The sequence below is a fragment of the Hyla sarda genome, chromosome 1, assembly GCF_029499605.1.
Source record: "Hyla sarda isolate aHylSar1 chromosome 1, aHylSar1.hap1, whole genome shotgun sequence".
Classification (NCBI taxonomy): domain Eukaryota; kingdom Metazoa; phylum Chordata; class Amphibia; order Anura; family Hylidae; genus Hyla; species Hyla sarda.
Genome location: NC_079189.1, coordinates 604,353,903 through 604,373,114, shown reverse-complemented (window position 1 = coordinate 604,373,114; position 19,212 = coordinate 604,353,903). Strand labels below are relative to the sequence as shown.

The following is a 19,212-nucleotide window of genomic DNA, read 5'->3' as shown; positions in this document are numbered from 1 at the left end:
AAAGAAAAGGGGAGACCTAAGGGGGGGGGGGTACTGTTACGCCTAGCGCTCCGGGTCCCCGCACCTCCCCGGAGCGCTCACGGCGTCTCTCTCCCTGCAGCGCCCCGGTCAGTCCCGCTGTCCGGGAGCGCTGCACTGTCATGGCCGCCGGGGATGCGATTCGCACAGCGGGACGCGCCCGCTCGCGAATCGCATCCCAGGTCACTTACCCGTCCCGGTCCCCTGCTGTCATGTGCTTCTGCTATCCATCTTGACTACGAACCTTGCCGCCTGCCCCGACCTTCTGCTACGTCTGACCTTGCCTCTGCCTAGTCCTTCTGTCCCACGCCTTCTCAGCAGTCAGCGAGGTTGAGCCGTTGCTAGTGGATACGACCTGGTTGCTACTGCCGCAGCAAGACCATCCCGCTTTGCGGCGGGCTCTGGTGAACACCAGTAGCCTCTTAGAACCGGTCCACTAGCACGGTCCACGCCAATCCCTCGCTGACACAGAGGATCCACTACCTGTAAGCCGAATCGTGACAGTTATTGTGGTTCCGGTCTCTGTAGTTACTGGTTATTGTGGTTCTGGTCTCTGTAGTTACTGGTTATTGTGGTTCAGGTCTCTGTAGTTACTGGTTATTGTGGTTCTGGTCTCTGTAGTTACTGGTTATTGTGGTTCCGCTCTCTGTAGTTACTGGTTATTGTGGTTCCGCTCTCTGTAGTTACTGGTTATTGTGGTTCCGCTCTCTGTAGTTACTGGTTATTGTGGTTCCGGTCTCTGTAGTTACTGGTTATTGTGGTTCTGGTCTCTGTAGTTACTGGTTATTGTGGTTCTGGTCTCTGTAGTTACTGGTTATTGTGGTTCTGGTCTCTGTAGTTACTGCTTATTTTGGTTCTGATCTCTGTAGTTACTGGTTATTGTGGTTCCGGTCTCTGTAGTTACTGGTTATTGTGGTTCCGGTCTATGTAGTTACTGGTTATTGTGGTTCTGGTCTCTGTAGTTACTGGTTATTGTGGTTCCGGTCTCTGTAGTTACTGGTTATTGTGGTTCCGGTCTCTGTAGTTACTGGTTATTGTGGTTCCGCTCTCTGTAGTTACTGGTTATTGTGGTTCCGCTCTCTGTAGTTATACTGGTTATTGTGGTTCTGGTCTCTGTAGTTACTGGTTATTGTGGTTCCGGTCTCTGTAGTTACTGGTTATTGTGGTTCCGGTCTCTGTAGTTACTGGTTATTGTGGTTCCGTTCTCTGTAGTTACTGGTTATTGTGGTTCCGCTCTCTGTAGTCACTGGTTATTGTGGTTCCGTTCTCTGTAGTTATACTGGTTATTGTGGTTCTGGTCTCTGTAGTTACTGGTTATTGTGGTTCTGGTCTCTGTAGTTACTGGTTATTGTGGTTTCGGTCTCTGTAGTTACTGGTTATTGTGGTTCCGGTCTCTGTAGTTACTGGTTATTGTGGTTCTGGTCTCTGTAGTTACTGGTTATTGTGCTTCCGGTCTCTGTAGTTACTGGTTATTGTGCTTCCGGTCTCTGTAGTTACTGGTTATTGTGGTTCTGGTCTCTGTAGTTACTGGTTATTGTGGTTCTGGTCTCTGTAGTTACTGGTTATTGTGGTTCTGGTCTCTGTAGTTACTGGTTATTGTGGTTCCGGGCTCTGTAGTTACTGGTTATTGTGGTTCCGGGCTCTGTAGTTACTGGTTATTGTGGTTCCGCTCTCTGTAGTTACTGGTTATTGTGGTTCCGGTCTCTGTAGTTACTGGTTATTGTGCTTCTGGTCTCTGTAGTTACTGGTTATTGTGGTTCCGCTCTCTGTAGTTACTGGTTATTGTGGTTCTGGTCTCTGTAGTGTTCTCTGTAGTTACTGGTTATTGTGGTTCCGGTCTCTGTAGTTACTGGTTATTGTGGTTCCGATCTCTGTAGTTACTGGTTATTGTGGTTCTGGTCTCTTTAGTTACTGGTTATTGTGGTTCAGGTCTCTGTAGTTACTGGTTATTGTGGTTCCGGTCTCTGTAGTTACTGGTTATTGTGGTTCTGGTCTCTGTAGTTACTGGTTATTGTGGTTCTAGTCTCTGTAGTTACTGGTTATTGTGGTTCTGGTCTCTGTAGTTACTGGTTATTGTGGTTCCGGTCTCTGTAGTTACTGGTTATTGTGGTTCTGGTCTCTGTAGTTACTGGTTATTTTGGTTCTGATCTCTGTAGTTACTGGTTATTGTGGTTCCGGTCTCTGTAGTTACTGGTTATTGTGGTTCCGGTCTCTGTAGTTACTGGTTATTGTGGTTCTGGTCTCTGTAATTACTGGTTATTGTGGTTCCGGTCTCTTTAGTTACTGGTTATTATGGTTCCGGTCTATGTAGTTACTGGTTATTGTGGTTCCGGTCTCTGTAGTTACTGGTTATTGTGGTTCCGGTCTCTGTAGTTACTGGTTATTGTGGTTCCGGTCTCTGTAGTTACTGGTTATTGTGGTTCCGCTCTCTGTAGTTACTGGTTATTGTGGTTCCGCTCTCTGTAGTTACTGGTTATTGTGGTTCCGCTCTCTGTAGTTACTGGTTATTGTGGTTCCGGTCTCTGTAGTTACTGGTTATTGTGGTTCTGGTCTCTGTAGTTACTGGTTATTGTGGTTCTGGTCTCTGTAGTTACTGGTTATTGTGGTTCTGGTCTCTGTAGTTACTGCTTATTTTGGTTCTGATCTCTGTAGTTACTGGTTATTGTGGTTCCGGTCTCTGTAGTTACTGGTTATTGTGGTTCCGGTCTATGTAGTTACTGGTTATTGTGGTTCTGGTCTCTGTAGTTACTGGTTATTGTGGTTCCGGTCTCTGTAGTTACTGGTTATTGTGGTTCCGGTCTCTGTAGTTACTGGTTATTGTGGTTCCGCTCTCTGTAGTTACTGGTTATTGTGGTTCCGCTCTCTGTAGTTATACTGGTTATTGTGGTTCTGGTCTCTGTAGTTACTGGTTATTGTGGTTCCGGTCTCTGTAGTTACTGGTTATTGTGGTTCCGGTCTCTGTAGTTACTGGTTATTGTGGTTCCGTTCTCTGTAGTTACTGGTTATTGTGGTTCCGCTCTCTGTAGTCACTGGTTATTGTGGTTCCGTTCTCTGTAGTTATACTGGTTATTGTGGTTCTGGTCTCTGTAGTTACTGGTTATTGTGGTTCTGGTCTCTGTAGTTACTGGTTATTGTGGTTTCGGTCTCTGTAGTTACTGGTTATTGTGGTTCCGGTCTCTGTAGTTACTGGTTATTGTGGTTCTGGTCTCTGTAGTTACTGGTTATTGTGCTTCCGGTCTCTGTAGTTACTGGTTATTGTGCTTCCGGTCTCTGTAGTTACTGGTTATTGTGGTTCTGGTCTCTGTAGTTACTGGTTATTGTGGTTCTGGTCTCTGTAGTTACTGGTTATTGTGGTTCTGGTCTCTGTAGTTACTGGTTATTGTGGTTCCGGGCTCTGTAGTTACTGGTTATTGTGGTTCCGGGCTCTGTAGTTACTGGTTATTGTGGTTCCGCTCTCTGTAGTTACTGGTTATTGTGGTTCCGGTCTCTGTAGTTACTGGTTATTGTGCTTCTGGTCTCTGTAGTTACTGGTTATTGTGGTTCCGCTCTCTGTAGTTACTGGTTATTGTGGTTCTGGTCTCTGTAGTGTTCTCTGTAGTTACTGGTTATTGTGGTTCCGGTCTCTGTAGTTACTGGTTATTGTGGTTCCGATCTCTGTAGTTACTGGTTATTGTGGTTCTGGTCTCTTTAGTTACTGGTTATTGTGGTTCAGGTCTCTGTAGTTACTGGTTATTGTGGTTCCGGTCTCTGTAGTTACTGGTTATTGTGGTTCTGGTCTCTGTAGTTACTGGTTATTGTGGTTCTAGTCTCTGTAGTTACTGGTTATTGTGGTTCTGGTCTCTGTAGTTACTGGTTATTGTGGTTCCGGTCTCTGTAGTTACTGGTTATTGTGGTTCTGGTCTCTGTAGTTACTGGTTATTTTGGTTCTGATCTCTGTAGTTACTGGTTATTGTGGTTCCGGTCTCTGTAGTTACTGGTTATTGTGGTTCCGGTCTCTGTAGTTACTGGTTATTGTGGTTCTGGTCTCTGTAATTACTGGTTATTGTGGTTCCGGTCTCTTTAGTTACTGGTTATTATGGTTCCGGTCTATGTAGTTACTGGTTATTGTGGTTCCGTTCTCTGTAGTTACTGGTTATTGTGGTTCCGGTCTCTGTAGTTACTGGTTATTGTGGTTCCGGTCTCTGTAGTTACTGGTTATTGTGGTTCCGCTCTCTGTAGTTACTGGTTATTGTGGTTCCGCTCTCTGTAGTTATACTGGTTATTGTGGTTCTGGTCTCTGTAGTTACTGGTTATTGTGGTTCTGGTCTCTGTAGTTACTGGTTATTGTGGTTCCGGTCTCTGTAGTTACTGGTTATTGTGGTTCCGGTCTCTGTAGTTACTGGTTATTGTGGTTCCGCTCTCTGTAGTTACTGGTTATTGTGGTTCTGGTCTCTGTAGTTACTGGTTATTGTGGTTCTGCTCTCTGTAGTTACTGGTTATTGTGGTTCTGGTCTCTGTAGTGTTCTCTGTAGTTACTGGTTATTGTGGTTCGGGTCTCTGTAGTTACTGGTTATTGTGGTTCCGATCTCTGTAGTTACTGGTTATTGTGGTTCCGATCTCTGTAGTTACTGGTTATTGTGGTTCTGGTCTCTTTAGTTACTGGTTATTGTGGTTCAGGTCTCTGTAGTTACTGGTTATTGTGGTTCCGGTCTCTGTAGTTACTGGTTATTGTGGTTCTGGTCTCTGTAGTTACTGGTTATTGTGGTTCTAGTCTCTGTAGTTACTGGTTATTGTTACGCCTAGCGCTCCGGGTCCCCGCTCCTCCCCGGAGCGCTCACGGCGTCTCTCTACTTGCAGCGCCCCGGTCAGTCCCGCTGTCCGGGAGCGCTGCACTGTCATGGCCGTCGGGGATGCGATTCGCACAGCGGGACGCGCCCGCTCGCGAATCGCATCCCAGATCACTTACCCGTCCCGGTCCCCTGCTGTCATGTGCTGGTGCGCGCGGCTCCGCTCTCTAGGGCGCGCGCGCGCCAGCTCTCTGAGACTTAAAGGGCCAGTGCACCAATGATTGGTGCCTGGCCCAATTAGCTTAATTGGCTTCCACCTGCTCCCTGGCTATATCTGATCTCCTCCCTTGCACTCCCTTGCCGGATCTTGTTGCCTTGTGCCAGTGAAAGCGTTTAGTGTGTCCAAAGCCTGTGTTACCTGAACTTCTGCTATCCATCTTGACTACGAACCTTGCCGCCTGCCCCGACCTTCTGCTACGTCTGACCTTGCCTCTGCCTAGTCCTTCTGTCCCACGCCTTCTCAGCAGTCAGCGAGGTTGAGCCGTTGCTAGTGGATACGACCTGGTTGCTACTGCCGCAGCAAGACCATCCCGCTTTGCGGCAGGCTCTGGTGAACACCAGTAGCCTCTTAGAACCGGTCCACTAGCACGGTCCACGTCAATCCCTCGCTGACACAGAGGATCCACTACCTGTAAGCCGAATCGTGACAGTAGATCCGGTCATGGGTCCCGCTGAGGTGCCGCTGCCAAGTCTCGCTGACCTTACCACGGTGGTCGCTCAGCAATCGCAGCAAATTGCCCAACAAGGACAGCAGCTGTCGCAGTTGACCGCCACGTTACAGCAACTTCTGCCTCTGCTACAGCAGCAACCATCTCCTCCGCCAGCTCCTGCACCTCCTCCGCAGCGAGTGGCCGCTCCTAGCCTCCGCTTGTCCCTGCCGGACAAATTTGATGGGGACTCCAGACTCTGCCGTGGATTTTTGTCTCAGTGTTCCCTGCATATGGAGATGTTGTCGGACTTGTTTCCTACAGAACGGTCTAAGGTGGCGTTCGTAGTGAGCCTTCTTTCAGGAAAGGCCTTGTCTTGGGCCACACCGCTCTGGGACCGCAATGATCCTGCCACAGCCACAGTCCAGTCCTTCTTCGCTGAGGTCCGTAGTGTCTTCGAGGAGCCAGCCCGAGCTTCTTCTGCCGAGACTGCCCTGCTGAACCTGGTCCAGGGTAATTCTTCAGTGGGCGAGTATGCCATCCAATTTCGTACTCTTGCTTCCGAATTATCATGGAATAACGAGGCTCTCTGCGCGACCTTTAAAAAAGGCCTATCCAGTCGCATCAAGGATGTGCTGGCCGCACGAGAGATTCCTGCCAACCTGCAAGAACTTATCCATTTGGCCACCCGCATTGACATGCGTTTTTCTGAGAGACATCAGGAGCTCCGCCAGGAAAAAGACTTAGATCTCTGGGCACCTCTCCCACAGCATCCTTTGCAGTCTACGCCTGGGCCTCCCGCCGAGGAGGCCATGCAAGTGGATCGGTCTCGTCTGACCCAGGAAGAGAGGAATCGCCGTAGGGAAGAAAATCTTTGTCTGTACTGTGCCAGTACCGAGCATTTCTTGGTGGATTGCCCTATCCGTCCTCCACGTCTGGGAAACGCACGCACGCACCCAGCTCACGTGGGTGTGGCGTCTCTTGGTTCTAAGTCTGCTTCTCCACGTCTCACGGTGCCCGTGCGGATTTCTCCTTCAGCCAACTCCTCCCTCTCAGCCGTGGCCTGCTTGGACTCTGGTGCCTCTGGGAATTTTATTTTGGAGTCTTTTGTGAATAAATTCCGCATCCCGGTGACCCGTCTCGTCAAGCCGCTCTACATTTCCGCGGTCAACGGAGTCAGATTGGATTGCACCGTGCGTTACCGCACAGAACCCCTCCTGATGTGTATTGGACCCCACCACGAAAGGATTGAGTTATTCGTCCTTCCCAACTGTACCTCTGAGGTCCTCCTCGGTCTGCCATGGCTCCGGCTTCATTCTCCCACCCTTGATTGGACCACCGGGGAGATCAAGAACTGGGACTCTGCCTGCCATAGGAAGTGCCTCTCCCCCCCTCCCAGTCCCGTCAGGCAAGCCTCAGTGCCTCCTCATGGCCCCCGTCCTGGTGACACACTGCCCCGTGCCAGGCTTCGCCCTCTGCCCTCCCTCCCCATTCCCACTCCTGCTGTACGGCCTGCCGTTGAGGAAACCCTCCATTCTTTCCCGGTGTCCTCATCCCAGGGGAGGCAGTTACCGGACAAAGAAAAGGGGAGACCTAAGGGGGGGGGGTACTGTTACGCCTAGCGCTCCGGGTCCCCGCACCTCCCCGGAGCGCTCACGGCGTCTCTCTCCCTGCAGCGCCCCGGTCAGTCCCGCTGTCCGGGAGCGCTGCACTGTCATGGCCGCCGGGGATGCGATTCGCACAGCGGGACGCGCCCGCTCGCGAATCGCATCCCAGGTCACTTACCCGTCCCCGTCCCCTGCTGTCATGTGCTTCTGCTATCCATCTTGACTACGAACCTTGCCGCCTGCCCCGACCTTCTGCTACGTCTGACCTTGCCTCTGCCTAGTCCTTCTGTCCCACGCCTTCTCAGCAGTCAGCGAGGTTGAGCCGTTGCTAGTGGATACGACCTGGTTGCTACTGCCGCAGCAAGACCATCCCGCTTTGCGGCGGGCTCTGGTGAACACCAGTAGCCTCTTAGAACCGGTCCACTAGCACGGTCCACGCCAATCCCTCGCTGACACAGAGGATCCACTACCTGTAAGCCGAATCGTGACAGTTATTGTGGTTCCGGTCTCTGTAGTTACTGGTTATTGTGGTTCTGGTCTCTGTAGTTACTGGTTATTGTGGTTCAGGTCTCTGTAGTTACTGGTTATTGTGGTTCTGGTCTCTGTAGTTACTGGTTATTGTGGTTCTGGTCTCTGTAGTTACTGGTTATTGTGGTTCCGCTCTCTGTAGTTACTGGTTATTGTGGTTCCGCTCTCTGTAGTTACTGGTTATTGTGGTTCCGGTCTCTGTAGTTACTGGTTATTGTGGTTCTGGTCTCTGTAGTTACTGGTTATTGTGGTTCTGGTCTCTGTAGTTACTGGTTATTGTGGTTCTGGTCTCTGTAGTTACTGGTTATTTTGGTTCTGATCTCTGTAGTTACTGGTTATTGTGGTTCCGGTCTCTGTAGTTACTGGTTATTGTGGTTCCGGTCTATGTAGTTACTGGTTATTGTGGTTCTGGTCTCTGTAGTTACTGGTTATTGTGGTTCCGGTCTCTGTAGTTACTGGTTATTGTGGTTCCGGTCTCTGTAGTTACTGGTTATTGTGGTTCCGCTCTCTGTAGTTACTGGTTATTGTGGTTCCGCTCTCTGTAGTTATACTGGTTATTGTGGTTCTGGTCTCTGTAGTTACTGGTTATTGTGGTTCCGGTCTCTGTAGTTACTGGTTATTGTGGTTCCGGTCTCTGTAGTTACTGGTTATTGTGGTTCCGTTCTCTGTAGTTACTGGTTATTGTGGTTCCGCTCTCTGTAGTTACTGGTTATTGTGGTTCCGTTCTCTGTAGTTATACTGGTTATTGTGGTTCTGGTCTCTGTAGTTACTGGTTATTGTGGTTCTGGTCTCTGTAGTTACTGGTTATTGTGGTTCCGGTCTCTGTAGTTACTGGTTATTGTGGTTCCGGTCTCTGTAGTTACTGGTAATTGTGCTTCCGTTCTCTGTAGTTACTGGTTATTGTGCTTCCGGTCTCTGTAGTTACTGGTTATTGTGGTTCTGGTCTCTGTAGTGACTGGTTATTGTGGTTCTGGTCTCTGTAGTGACTGGTTATTGTGGTTCTGGTCTCTGTAGTTACTGGTTATTGTGGTTCTGGTCTCTGTAGTTACTGGTTATTGTGGTTCCGGGCTCTGTAGTTACTGGTTATTGTGGTTCCGGGCTCTGTAGTTACTGGTTATTGTGGTTCCGCTCTCTGTAGTTACTGGTTATTGTGGTTCCGCTCTCTGTAGTTACTGGTTATTGTGCTTCTGGTCTCTGTAGTTACTGGTTATTGTGGTTCCGGTCTCTGTAGTTACTGGTTATTGTGGTTCCGGTCTCTGTAGTTACTGGTTATTGTGGTTCCGGTCTCTGTAGTTACTGGTTATTGTGGTTCCGATCTCTGTAGTTACTGGTTATTGTGGTTCTGCTCTCTGTAGTTACTGGTTATTGTGGTTCTGGTCTCTGTAGTTACTGGTTATTGTGGTTCTGGTCTCTGTAGTTACTGGATATTGTATTTCTGGTCTCTATAGTTACTGGTTATTGTGGTTCCGGTCTCTGTAGTTACTGGTTATTGTGGTTCCGGTCTCTGTAGTTACTGGTTATTGTGGTTCCGCTCTCTGTAGTTACTGGTTATTGTGGTTCCGCTCTCTGTAGTTATACTGGTTATTGTGGTTCTGGTCTCTGTAGTTACTGGTTATTGTGGTTCCGGTCTCTGTAGTTACTGGTTATTGTGGTTCCGGTCTCTGTAGTTACTGGTTATTGTGGTTCCGGTCTCTGTAGTTACTGGTTATTGTGGTTCCGCTCTCTGTAGTTACTGGTTATTGTGGTTCCGCTCTCTGTAGTTATACTGGTTATTGTGGTTCTGGTCTCTGTAGTTATACTGGTTATTGTGGTTCTGGTCTCTGTAGTTACTGGTTATTGTGGTTCCGGTCTCTGTAGTTACTGGTTATTGTGGTTCTGGTCTCTGTAGTTACTGGTTATTGTGCTTCCGGTCTCTGTAGTTACTGGTTATTGTGCTTCCGGTCTCTGTAGTTACTGGTTATTGTGGTTCTGGTCTCTGTAGTTACTGGTTATTGTGGTTCTGGTCTCTGTAGTTACTGGTTATTGTGGTTCTGGTCTCTGTAGTTACTGGTTATTGTGGTTCCGGGCTCTGTAGTTACTGGTTATTGTGGTTCCGGGCTCTGTAGTTACTGGTTATTGTGGTTCCGCTCTCTGTAGTTACTGGTTATTGTGGTTCCGGTCTCTGTAGTTACTGGTTATTGTGCTTCTGGTCTCTGTAGTTACTGGTTATTGTGGTTCCGGTCTCTGTAGTTACTGGTTATTGTGGTTCCGGTCTCTGTAGTTACTGGTTATTGTGGTTCCGGTCTCTGTAGTTACTGGTTATTGTGGTTCTGGTCTCTGTAGTTACTGGTTATTGTGGTTCCGCTCTCTGTAGTTACTGGTTATTGTGGTTCTGGTCTTTGTAGTTACTGGTTATTGTGGTTCTGCTCTCTGTAGTTACTGGTTATTGTGGTTCTGGTCTCTGTAGTGTTCTCTGTAGTTACTGGTTATTGTGGTTCCGGTCTCTGTAGTTACTGGTTATTGTGGTTCCGATCTCTGTAGTTACTGGTTATTGTGGTTCTGGTCTCTTTAGTTACTGGTTATTGTGGTTTAGGTCTCTGTAGTTACTGGTTATTGTGGTTCCGGTCTCTGTAGTTACTGGTTATTGTGGTTCTGGTCTCTGTAGTTACTGGTTATTGTGGTTCTAGTCTCTGTAGTTACTGGTTATTGTGGTTCTGGTCTCTGTAGTTACTGGTTATTGTGGTTCCGGTCTCTGTAGTTACTGGTTATTGTGGTTCTGGTCTCTGTAGTTACTGGTTATTGTGGTTCAGGTCTCTGTAGTTACTGGTTATTGTGGTTCCGGTCTCTGTAGTTACTGGTTATTGTGGTTCCGGTCTCTGTAGTTACTGGTTATTGTGGTTCCGCTCTCTGTAGTTACTGGTTATTGTGGTTCCGCTCTCTGTAGTTACTGGTTATTGTGGTTCCGCTCTCTGTAGTTACTGGTTATTGTGGTTCTGGTCTCTGTAGTTACTGGTTATTGTGGTTCTGGTCTCTGTAGTTACTGGTTATTGTGGTTCTGGTCTCTGTAGTTACTGGTTATTTTGGTTCCGATCTCTGTAGTTACTGGTTATTGTGGTTCCGGTCTCTGTAGTTACTGGTTATTGTGGTTCTGATCTCTGTAGTTACTGGTTATTGTGGTTCTGGTCTCTGTAGTTACTGGTTATTGTGGTTCTGGTCTCTGTAATTACTGGTTATTGTGGTTCCGTTCTCTGTAGTTACTGGTTATTATGGTTCCGGTCTATGTAGTTACTGGTTATTGTGGTTCTGGTCTCTGTAGTTACTGGTTATTGTGGTTCCGGTCTCTGTAGTTACTGGTTATTGTGGTTCCGGTCTCTGTAGTTACTGGTTATTGTGGTTCCGCTCTCTGTAGTTACTGGTTATTGTGGTTCCACTCTCTGTAGTTATACTGGTTATTGTGGTTCTGGTCTCTGTAGTTACTGGTTATTGTGGTTCCGGTCTCTGTAGTTACTGGTTATTGTGGTTCCGGTCTCTGTAGTTACTGGTTATTGTGGTTCCGGTCTCTGTAGTTACTGGTTATTGTGGTTCCGCTCTCTGTAGTTACTGGTTATTGTGGTTCCGCTCTCTGTAGTTATACTGGTTATTGTGGTTCTGGTCTCTGTAGTTACTGGTTATTGTGGTTCTGGTCTCTGTAGTTACTGGTTATTGTGGTTCCGGTCTCTGTAGTTACTGGTTATTGTGGTTCCGGTCTTTGTAGTTACTGGTTATTGTGCTTCCGGTCTCTGTAGTTACTGGTTATTGTGCTTCCGGTCTCTGTAGTTACTGGTTATTGTGGTTCTGGTCTCTGTAGGTCCTGGTTATTGTGGTTCTGGTCTCTGTAGTTACTGGTTATTGTGGTTCTGGTCTCTGTAGTTACTGGTTATTGTGGTTCTGGTCTCTGTAGTTACTGGTTATTGTGGTTCCGGGCTCTGTATTTACTGGTTATTGTGGTTCGGGGCTCTGTAGTTACTGGTTATTGTGGTTCCGCTCTCTGTAGTTACTGGTTATTGTGGTTCCGCTCTCTGTAGTTACTGGTTATTGTGCTTCTGGTCTCTGTAGTTACTGGTTATTGTGGTTCCGCTCTCTGTAATTACTGGTTATTGTGGTTCCGGTCTCTGTAGTTACTGGTTATTGTGGTTCCGGTCTCTGTAGTTACTGGTTATTGTGGTTCTGGTCTCTGTAGTTACTGGTTATTGTGGTTCCGATCTCTGTAGTTACTGGTTATTGTGGTTCCGCTCTCTGTAGTTACTGGTTATTGTGGTTCTGGTCTCTGTAGTTACTGGTTATTGTGGTTCTGGTCTCTGTAGTTACTGGATATTGTGTTTCTGGTCTCTATAGTTACTGGTTATTGTGGTTCCGCTCTCTGTAGTTACTGGTTATTGTGGTTCCGCTCTCTGTAGTTACTGGTTATTGTGGTTCCGCTCTCTGTAGTTACTGGTTATTGTGGTTCTGATCTCTGTAGTTACTGGTTATTGTGGTTCTGATCTCTGTAGTTACTGGTTATTGTGGGTCCGGTCTCTGTAGTTACTGGTTATTGTGGTTCCGGTCTCTGTAGTTACTGGTTATTGTGGTTCCGGTCTCTGTAGTTACTGGTTATTGTGGTTCTGGTTTATGTAGTTACTGGTTATTGTGGTTCTGGTTTATGTAGTTACTGGTTATTGTTAGGATGTTTTCCCTATTTTACTCCCGCACCTGCACAAGTTTATACAAGATGCATTTATTTTGGGTTTTCTATTTTTTATTTTGCCCTCATTGTTACTTTGCCATAATCGGGGAAGCCACCTGATATACCCAGTAACTTTAGGCTCATATTCCTCCTTAATGTAGATTTAAACATTTTTCCAAGTTGTTAGTATGCCATCTAGCCCCATTATTGCCCCTTCTGGTCAACTGGGACCAGGTGGGATTTGTTAAAAAAAAACAAGTGTACGATAATACGAGACAGGTTTTCAACCTACTGCACCATGTGGAATCAAGGGGCCTGTCCACGCTGTTCTTGTCGCTGAATGGCGAGAAGTCGTTCGACCGCATAAACTGGTCATTCGTTTTCTCTGTGTTGGATAGCATAGGCCTGGGTGGGGAGATCTTAGGGGCCATCATGGCTTTATATATTTACTAATTGCACCTTGTCTCAGGAATTTCAGATGTTGAATGGTACTCGGCAGTGTCACCTTTCTCCACTCTCCACTTATTTTTTGTCTTATGCACGGAACCTCTGGCACAGGCAATGCGTAACAACACACAATCCCTAACCATGGCGCACTAAAACCCTTTCTTTATGTCCCCATCCTAAAATGTAACTTTTAGTTATGTTTTAGAAGCCGTAATAGTATAACAAAAAATTAAAAACACAGGTGTCGCCAGTCACTGATAGCTATGTTATATCATTGTATTTGCTATCACTTAGGCTCACGGCCCATATATATATACATCCTATATCACCATTTTTGGCTGCAGTCCAAACAGATAATAAATGTGGACCAGCGACACAGGCTTATTAATAGCTCAGACACTAACCCCCCTGACATGTTTCGCTCCTTAGAGCTTCATCAGAGGTCTTTTCAGCAGATGGTTCTGGGAAACTTCAAATAATTGAAGGAAGGATGAAAGGGCAAATTTATGGAGACATTCTTGACGAAAATCTCCTGGCATCTACCAGGATGATGAAGATGAATCGAGAGTGGACATTTCAGGAGGACAATGATCCCAGCCAAGGAAACTTTCAATTGATTTCAAAGAAAGAAAAAAAAAAGCCCCTAGATTGGCCCAGCTGATCACCTGACTTATATAACATAGAAAATCTATGGAAAGAACTAATAATCAGGGTTCATAGAAGAGGCCCACAGAACCTTCAAGATTTGAAGACAGTTTGTGTGGAAGAATGGGCCAAAACTCCGTAGAGTAATGCAGGAAACTAGTTTCTCTGCCATCACCAAGAAAGGCTTCTGTACAAAGTAATAAAGGAATATCAGTAAGCGTGTTCAATACTTTTTCCCTGTGTCATTTCACATTATTACACAGAACTTAACTTCTGATTTTATTTGTTTTGGTTTATCTGTATGTATTGATTACTTTGGTTTTTACCAACATCTGGTGAAAATTTCATGTCAAAACCAGTTTCATGGAAATATATTTAGTGAGAAAAATGGTGACGTGTTCAATGCTTATTTCACTCACTGTATTTGATTTTACACTGGATCATGTTTTTATCCTCTTAGGTTCCTTCAACCCAGGATCCTCTGCTTATATCTTCTATATAAAGAATTCTCCTGCATGACCCCTCAACCATGGAGAGAGACAGGAACAAGATGGCCGACAGGATCATAAACCTCACCCTAGAGATACTCTTCCGGCTTACTGGAGAGGTGAGGGATTCTGGGAGTGATGTCACATGACCTCATTCTTATCTATGTAATAACAGATGGATATGACTGGAGAGGTGAGGGATTCTGGGAGTGATGTCACATGACCTCATTCTTATCTATAATAACAGATGGATATGACTGGAGAGGTGAGGGATTCTGGGAATGTATGTAGTGATATTAATGTGTCTCTCCATACACAGGATTACACAGTAGTGAATAAGTCCTCTAGTGGGCGCTGTCGGGCCCCTGTGTGTGAAGGATGGGGAAGAACCCTGAGCCCAATCCCGGGGCCCCCACCTCACTCCCTGATACATGAGGAAATGGATGAACAGAAGATACTAGAACTGATCAACAAGATGATGGAGCTGCTGACTGGAGAGGTGACACTGCTGGGAATGCTGGGACATTATAGAGTAATGGAGGGGTCTGGTGATGACTGGAGAGGTGACACTGCTGGGACATTATACAGTAATGGAGGGGTCTGGTGATGACTGGAGAGGTGACCCTGCTGGGAATGCTGGGACATTATACAGTAATGGAGGGGTCTGGTGATGACTGGAGAGGTGACACTGCTGGGAATGCTGGGACATTATACAGTAATGGAGGGGTCTGGTGATGACTGGAGAGGTGACACTGCTGGGAATGCTGGGACATTATACAGTAATGGAGGGGTCTGGTGATGACTGGAGAGGTGACCATGCTGGGACATTATACAGTAATGGAGGGGTCTGGTGATGACTGGAGAGGTGACACTGCTGGGAATGCTGGGACATTATACAGTAATGGAGGGGTCTGGTGATGACTGGAGAGGTGACACTGCTGGGAATGCTGGGACATTATACAGTAATGGAGGGGTCTGGTGATGACTGGAGAGGTGACACTGCTGGGACATTATACAGTAATGGAGGGGTCTGGTGATGACTGGAGAGGTGACCCTGCTGGGAATGCTGGGACATTATACAGTAATGGAGGGGTCTGGTGATGACTGGAGAGGTGACACTGCTGGGACATTATACAGTAATGGAGGGGTCTGGTGATGACTGGAGAGGTGACACTGCTGGGACATTATACAGTAATGGAGGGGTCTGGTGATGACTGGAGAGGTGACACTGCTGGGACATTATACAGTAATGGAGGGGTCTGGTGATGACTGGAGAGGTGACCCTGCTGGGACATTATACAGTAATGGAGGGGTCTGGTGATGACTGGAGAGGTGACACTGCTGGGAATGCTGGGACATTATACAGTAATGGAGGGGTCTGGTGATGACTGGAGAGGTGACACTGCTGGGAATGCTGGGACATTATACAGTAATGGAGGGGTCTGGTGATGACTGGAGAGGTGACACTGCTGGGAATGCTGGGACATTATACAGTAATGGAGGGGTCTGGTGATGACTGGAGAGGTGACACTGCTGGGACATTATACAGTAATGGAGGGGTCTGGTGATGACTGGAGAGGTGACACTGCTGGGAATGCTGGGACATTATACAGTAATGGAGGGTCTGGTGATGACTGGAGAGGTGACACTGCTGGGAATGCTGGGACATTATACAGTAATGGAGGGGTCTGGTGATGACTGGAGAGGTGACACTGCTGGGAATGCTGGGACATTATACAGTAATGGAGGGGTCTGGTGATGACTCCAGAGGTGACACTGCTGGGACATTATACAGTAATGGAGGGGTCTGGTGATGACTGGAGAGGTGACACTGCTAGGAATGCTGGGACATTATACAGTAATGGAGGGGTCTGGTGATGACTGGAGAGGTGACACTGCTGGGACATTATACAGTAATGGAGGGGTCTGGTGATGACTGGAGAGGTGACACTGCTGGGACATTATACAGTAATGGAGGGGTCTGGTGATGACTGGAGAGGTGACACTGCTGGGAATGCTGGGACATTATACAGTAATGGAAGGGTCTGGTGATGACTGGAGAGGTGACCCTGCTGGGAATGCTGGGACATTATACAGTAATGGAGGGGTCTGGTGATGACTGGAGAGGTGACACTGCTGGGAATGCTGGGACATTATACAGTAATGGAGGGGTCTGGTGATGACTGGAGAGGTGACACTGCTGGGAATGCTGGGACATTATACAGTAATGGAGGGGTCTGGTGATGACTGGAGAGGTGACCATGCTGGGACATTATACAGTAATGGAGGGGTCTGGTGATGACTGGAGAGGTGACACTGCTGGGAATGCTGGGACATTATACAGTAATGGAGGGGTCTGGTGATGACTGGAGAGGTGACACTGCTGGGAATGCTGGGACATTATACAGTAATGGAGGGGTCTGGTGATGACTGGAGAGGTGACACTGCTGGGACATTATACAGTAATGGAGGGGTCTGGTGATGACTGGAGAGGTGACCCTGCTGGGAATGCTGGGACATTATACAGTAATGGAGGGGTCTGGTGATGACTGGAGAGGTGACACTGCTGGGACATTATACAGTAATGGAGGGGTCTGGTGATGACTGGAGAGGTGACCCTGCTGGGAATGCTGGGACATTATACAGTAATGGAGGGGTCTGGTGATGACTGGAGAGGTGACACTGCTGGGACATTATACAGTAATGGAGGGGTCTGGTGATGACTGGAGAGGTGACACTGCTGGGACATTATACAGTAATGGAGGGGTCTGGTGATGACTGGAGAGGTGACACTGCTGGGACATTATACAGTAATGGAGGGGTCTGGTGATGACTGGAGAGGTGACCCTGCTGGGACATTATACAGTAATGGAGGGGTCTGGTGATGACTGGAGAGGTGACACTGCTGGGAATGCTGGGACATTATACAGTAATGGAGGGGTCTGGTGATGACTGGAGAGGTGACACTGCTGGGAATGCTGGGACATTATACAGTAATGGAGGGGTCTGGTGATGACTGGAGAGGTGACACTGCTGGGAATGCTGGGACATTATACAGTAATGGAGGGGTCTGGTGATGACTGGAGAGGTGACACTGCTGGGACATTATACAGTAATGGAGGGGTCTGGTGATGACTGGAGAGGTGACACTGCTGGGAATGCTGGGACATTATACAGTAATGGAGGGGTCTGGTGATGACTGGAGAGGTGACACTGCTGGGAATGCTGGGACATTATACAGTAATGGAGGGTCTGGTGATGACTGGAGAGGTGACACTGCTGGGAATGCTGGGACATTATACAGTAATGGAGGGGTCTGGTGATGACTGGAGAGGTGACACTGCTGGGAATGCTGGGACATTATACAGTAATGGAGGGGTCTGGTGATGACTCCAGAGGTGACACTGCTGGGACATTATACAGTAATGGAGGGGTCTGGTGATGACTGGAGAGGTGACACTGCTAGGAATGCTGGGACATTATACAGTAATGGAGGGGTCTGGTGATGACTGGAGAGGTGACACTGCTGGGACATTATACAGTAATGGAGGGGTCTGGTGATGACTGGAGAGGTGACACTGCTGGGACATTATACAGTAATGGAGGGGTCTGGTGATGACTGGAGAGGTGACACTGCTGGGAATGCTGGGACATTATACAGTAATGGAGGGGTCTGTGATGACTGGAGAGGTGACACTGCTGGGAATGCTGGGACATTATACAGTAATGAAGGGGTCTGGTGATGACTGGAGAGGTGACACTGCTGGGAATGCTGGGACATTATACAGTAATGGAAGGGTCTGGTGATGACTGGAGAGGTGACACTGCTGGGAATGCTGGGACATTATACAGTAATGGAGGGGTCTGGTGATGACTGGAGAGGTGACCATGCTGGGACATTATACAGTAATGGAGGGGTCTGGTGATGACTGGAGAGGTGACACTGCTGGGAATGCTGGGACATTATACAGTAATGGAGGGGTCTGGTGATGACTGGAGAGGTGACCATGCTGGGACATTATACAGTAATGTAGGGGTCTGGTGATGACTGGAGAGGTGACACTGCTGGGAATGCTGGGACATTATACAGTAATGGAGGGGTCTGGTGATGACTGGAGAGGTGACACTGCTGGGAATGCTGGGACATTATACAGTAATGGAGGGGTCTGGTGATGACTGGAGAGGTGACACTGCTGGGAATGCTGGGACATTATACAGTAATGGAGGGGTCTGGTGATGACTGGAGAGGTGACACTGCTGGGAATGCTGGGACATTATACAGTAATGGAGGGGTCTGGTGATGACTGGAGAGGTGACACTGCTGGGACATTATACAGCAATGGAGGGGTCTGGTGATGACTGGAGAGGTGACACTGCTGGGAATGCTGGGACATTATACAGTAATGGAGGGGTCTGGTGATGACTGGAGAGGTGACACTGCTGGGAATGCTGGGACATTATACAGTAATGGAGGGTCTGGTGATGACTGGAGAGGTGACACTGCTGGGAATGCTGGGACATTATACAGTAATGGAGGGGTCTGGTGATGACTGGAGAGGTGACACTGCTGGGAATGCTGGGACATTATACAGTAATGGAGGGGTCTGGTGATGACTCCAGAGGTGACACTGCTGGGACATTATACAGTAATGGAGGGGTCTGGTGATGACTGGAGAGGTGACACTGCTAGGAATGCTGGGACATTATACAGTAATGGAGGGGTCTGGTGATGACTGGAGAGGTGACACTGCTGGGACATTATACAGTAATGGAGGGGTCTGGTGATGACTGGAGAGGTGACACTGCTGGGACATTATACAGTAATGGAGGGGTCTGGTGATGACTGGAGAGGTGACACTGCTGGGAATGCTGGGACATTATACAGTAATGGAGGGGTCTGTGATGACTGGAGAGGTGACACTGCTGGGAATGCTGGGACATTATACAGTAATGAAGGGGTCTGGTGATGACTGGAGAGGTGACACTGCTGGGAATGCTGGGACATTATACAGTAATGGAAGGGTCTGGTGATGACTGGAGAGGTGACACTGCTGGGAATGCTGGGACATTATACAGTAATGGAGGGGTCTGGTGATGACTGGAGAGGTGACCATGCTGGGACATTATACAGTAATGGAGGGGTCTGGTGATGACTGGAGAGGTGACACTGCTGGGAATGCTGGGACATTATACAGTAATGGAGGGGTCTGGTGATGACTGGAGAGGTGACCATGCTGGGACATTATACAGTAATGGAGGGGTCTGGTGATGACTGGAGAGGTGACACTGCTGGGAATGCTGGGACATTATACAGTAATGGAGGGG

At 47.8% G+C, this 19,212-nt stretch overlaps 1 protein-coding gene across 4 annotated transcripts in view; it reads left to right on the top strand.

Annotated features, from left to right (window-relative positions):
- The window catches only part of LOC130296616 (zinc finger protein 436-like), a 91,160-nt gene that overhangs the window by 56,182 nt on the left and 15,766 nt on the right, over nucleotides 1-19,212 (top strand). For 2 of the 4 annotated variants that reach the window (XM_056548361.1, XM_056548351.1), the window contains exons 2-3: nucleotides 13,860-14,006; nucleotides 14,207-14,386. The exons of 1 other annotated variant lie outside the window; for it this stretch is intronic. In XM_056548361.1, coding sequence (XP_056404336.1) covers nucleotides 13,929-14,006; nucleotides 14,207-14,386 — 258 coding nt within the window. In that variant the 5' untranslated portion in view covers nucleotides 13,860-13,928. Of the gene's footprint in view, nucleotides 1-13,592; nucleotides 13,613-13,859; nucleotides 14,007-14,206; nucleotides 14,387-19,212 lie in introns of those variants that run through there. One more of the 4 variants, XM_056548369.1, reaches the window with a different exon arrangement.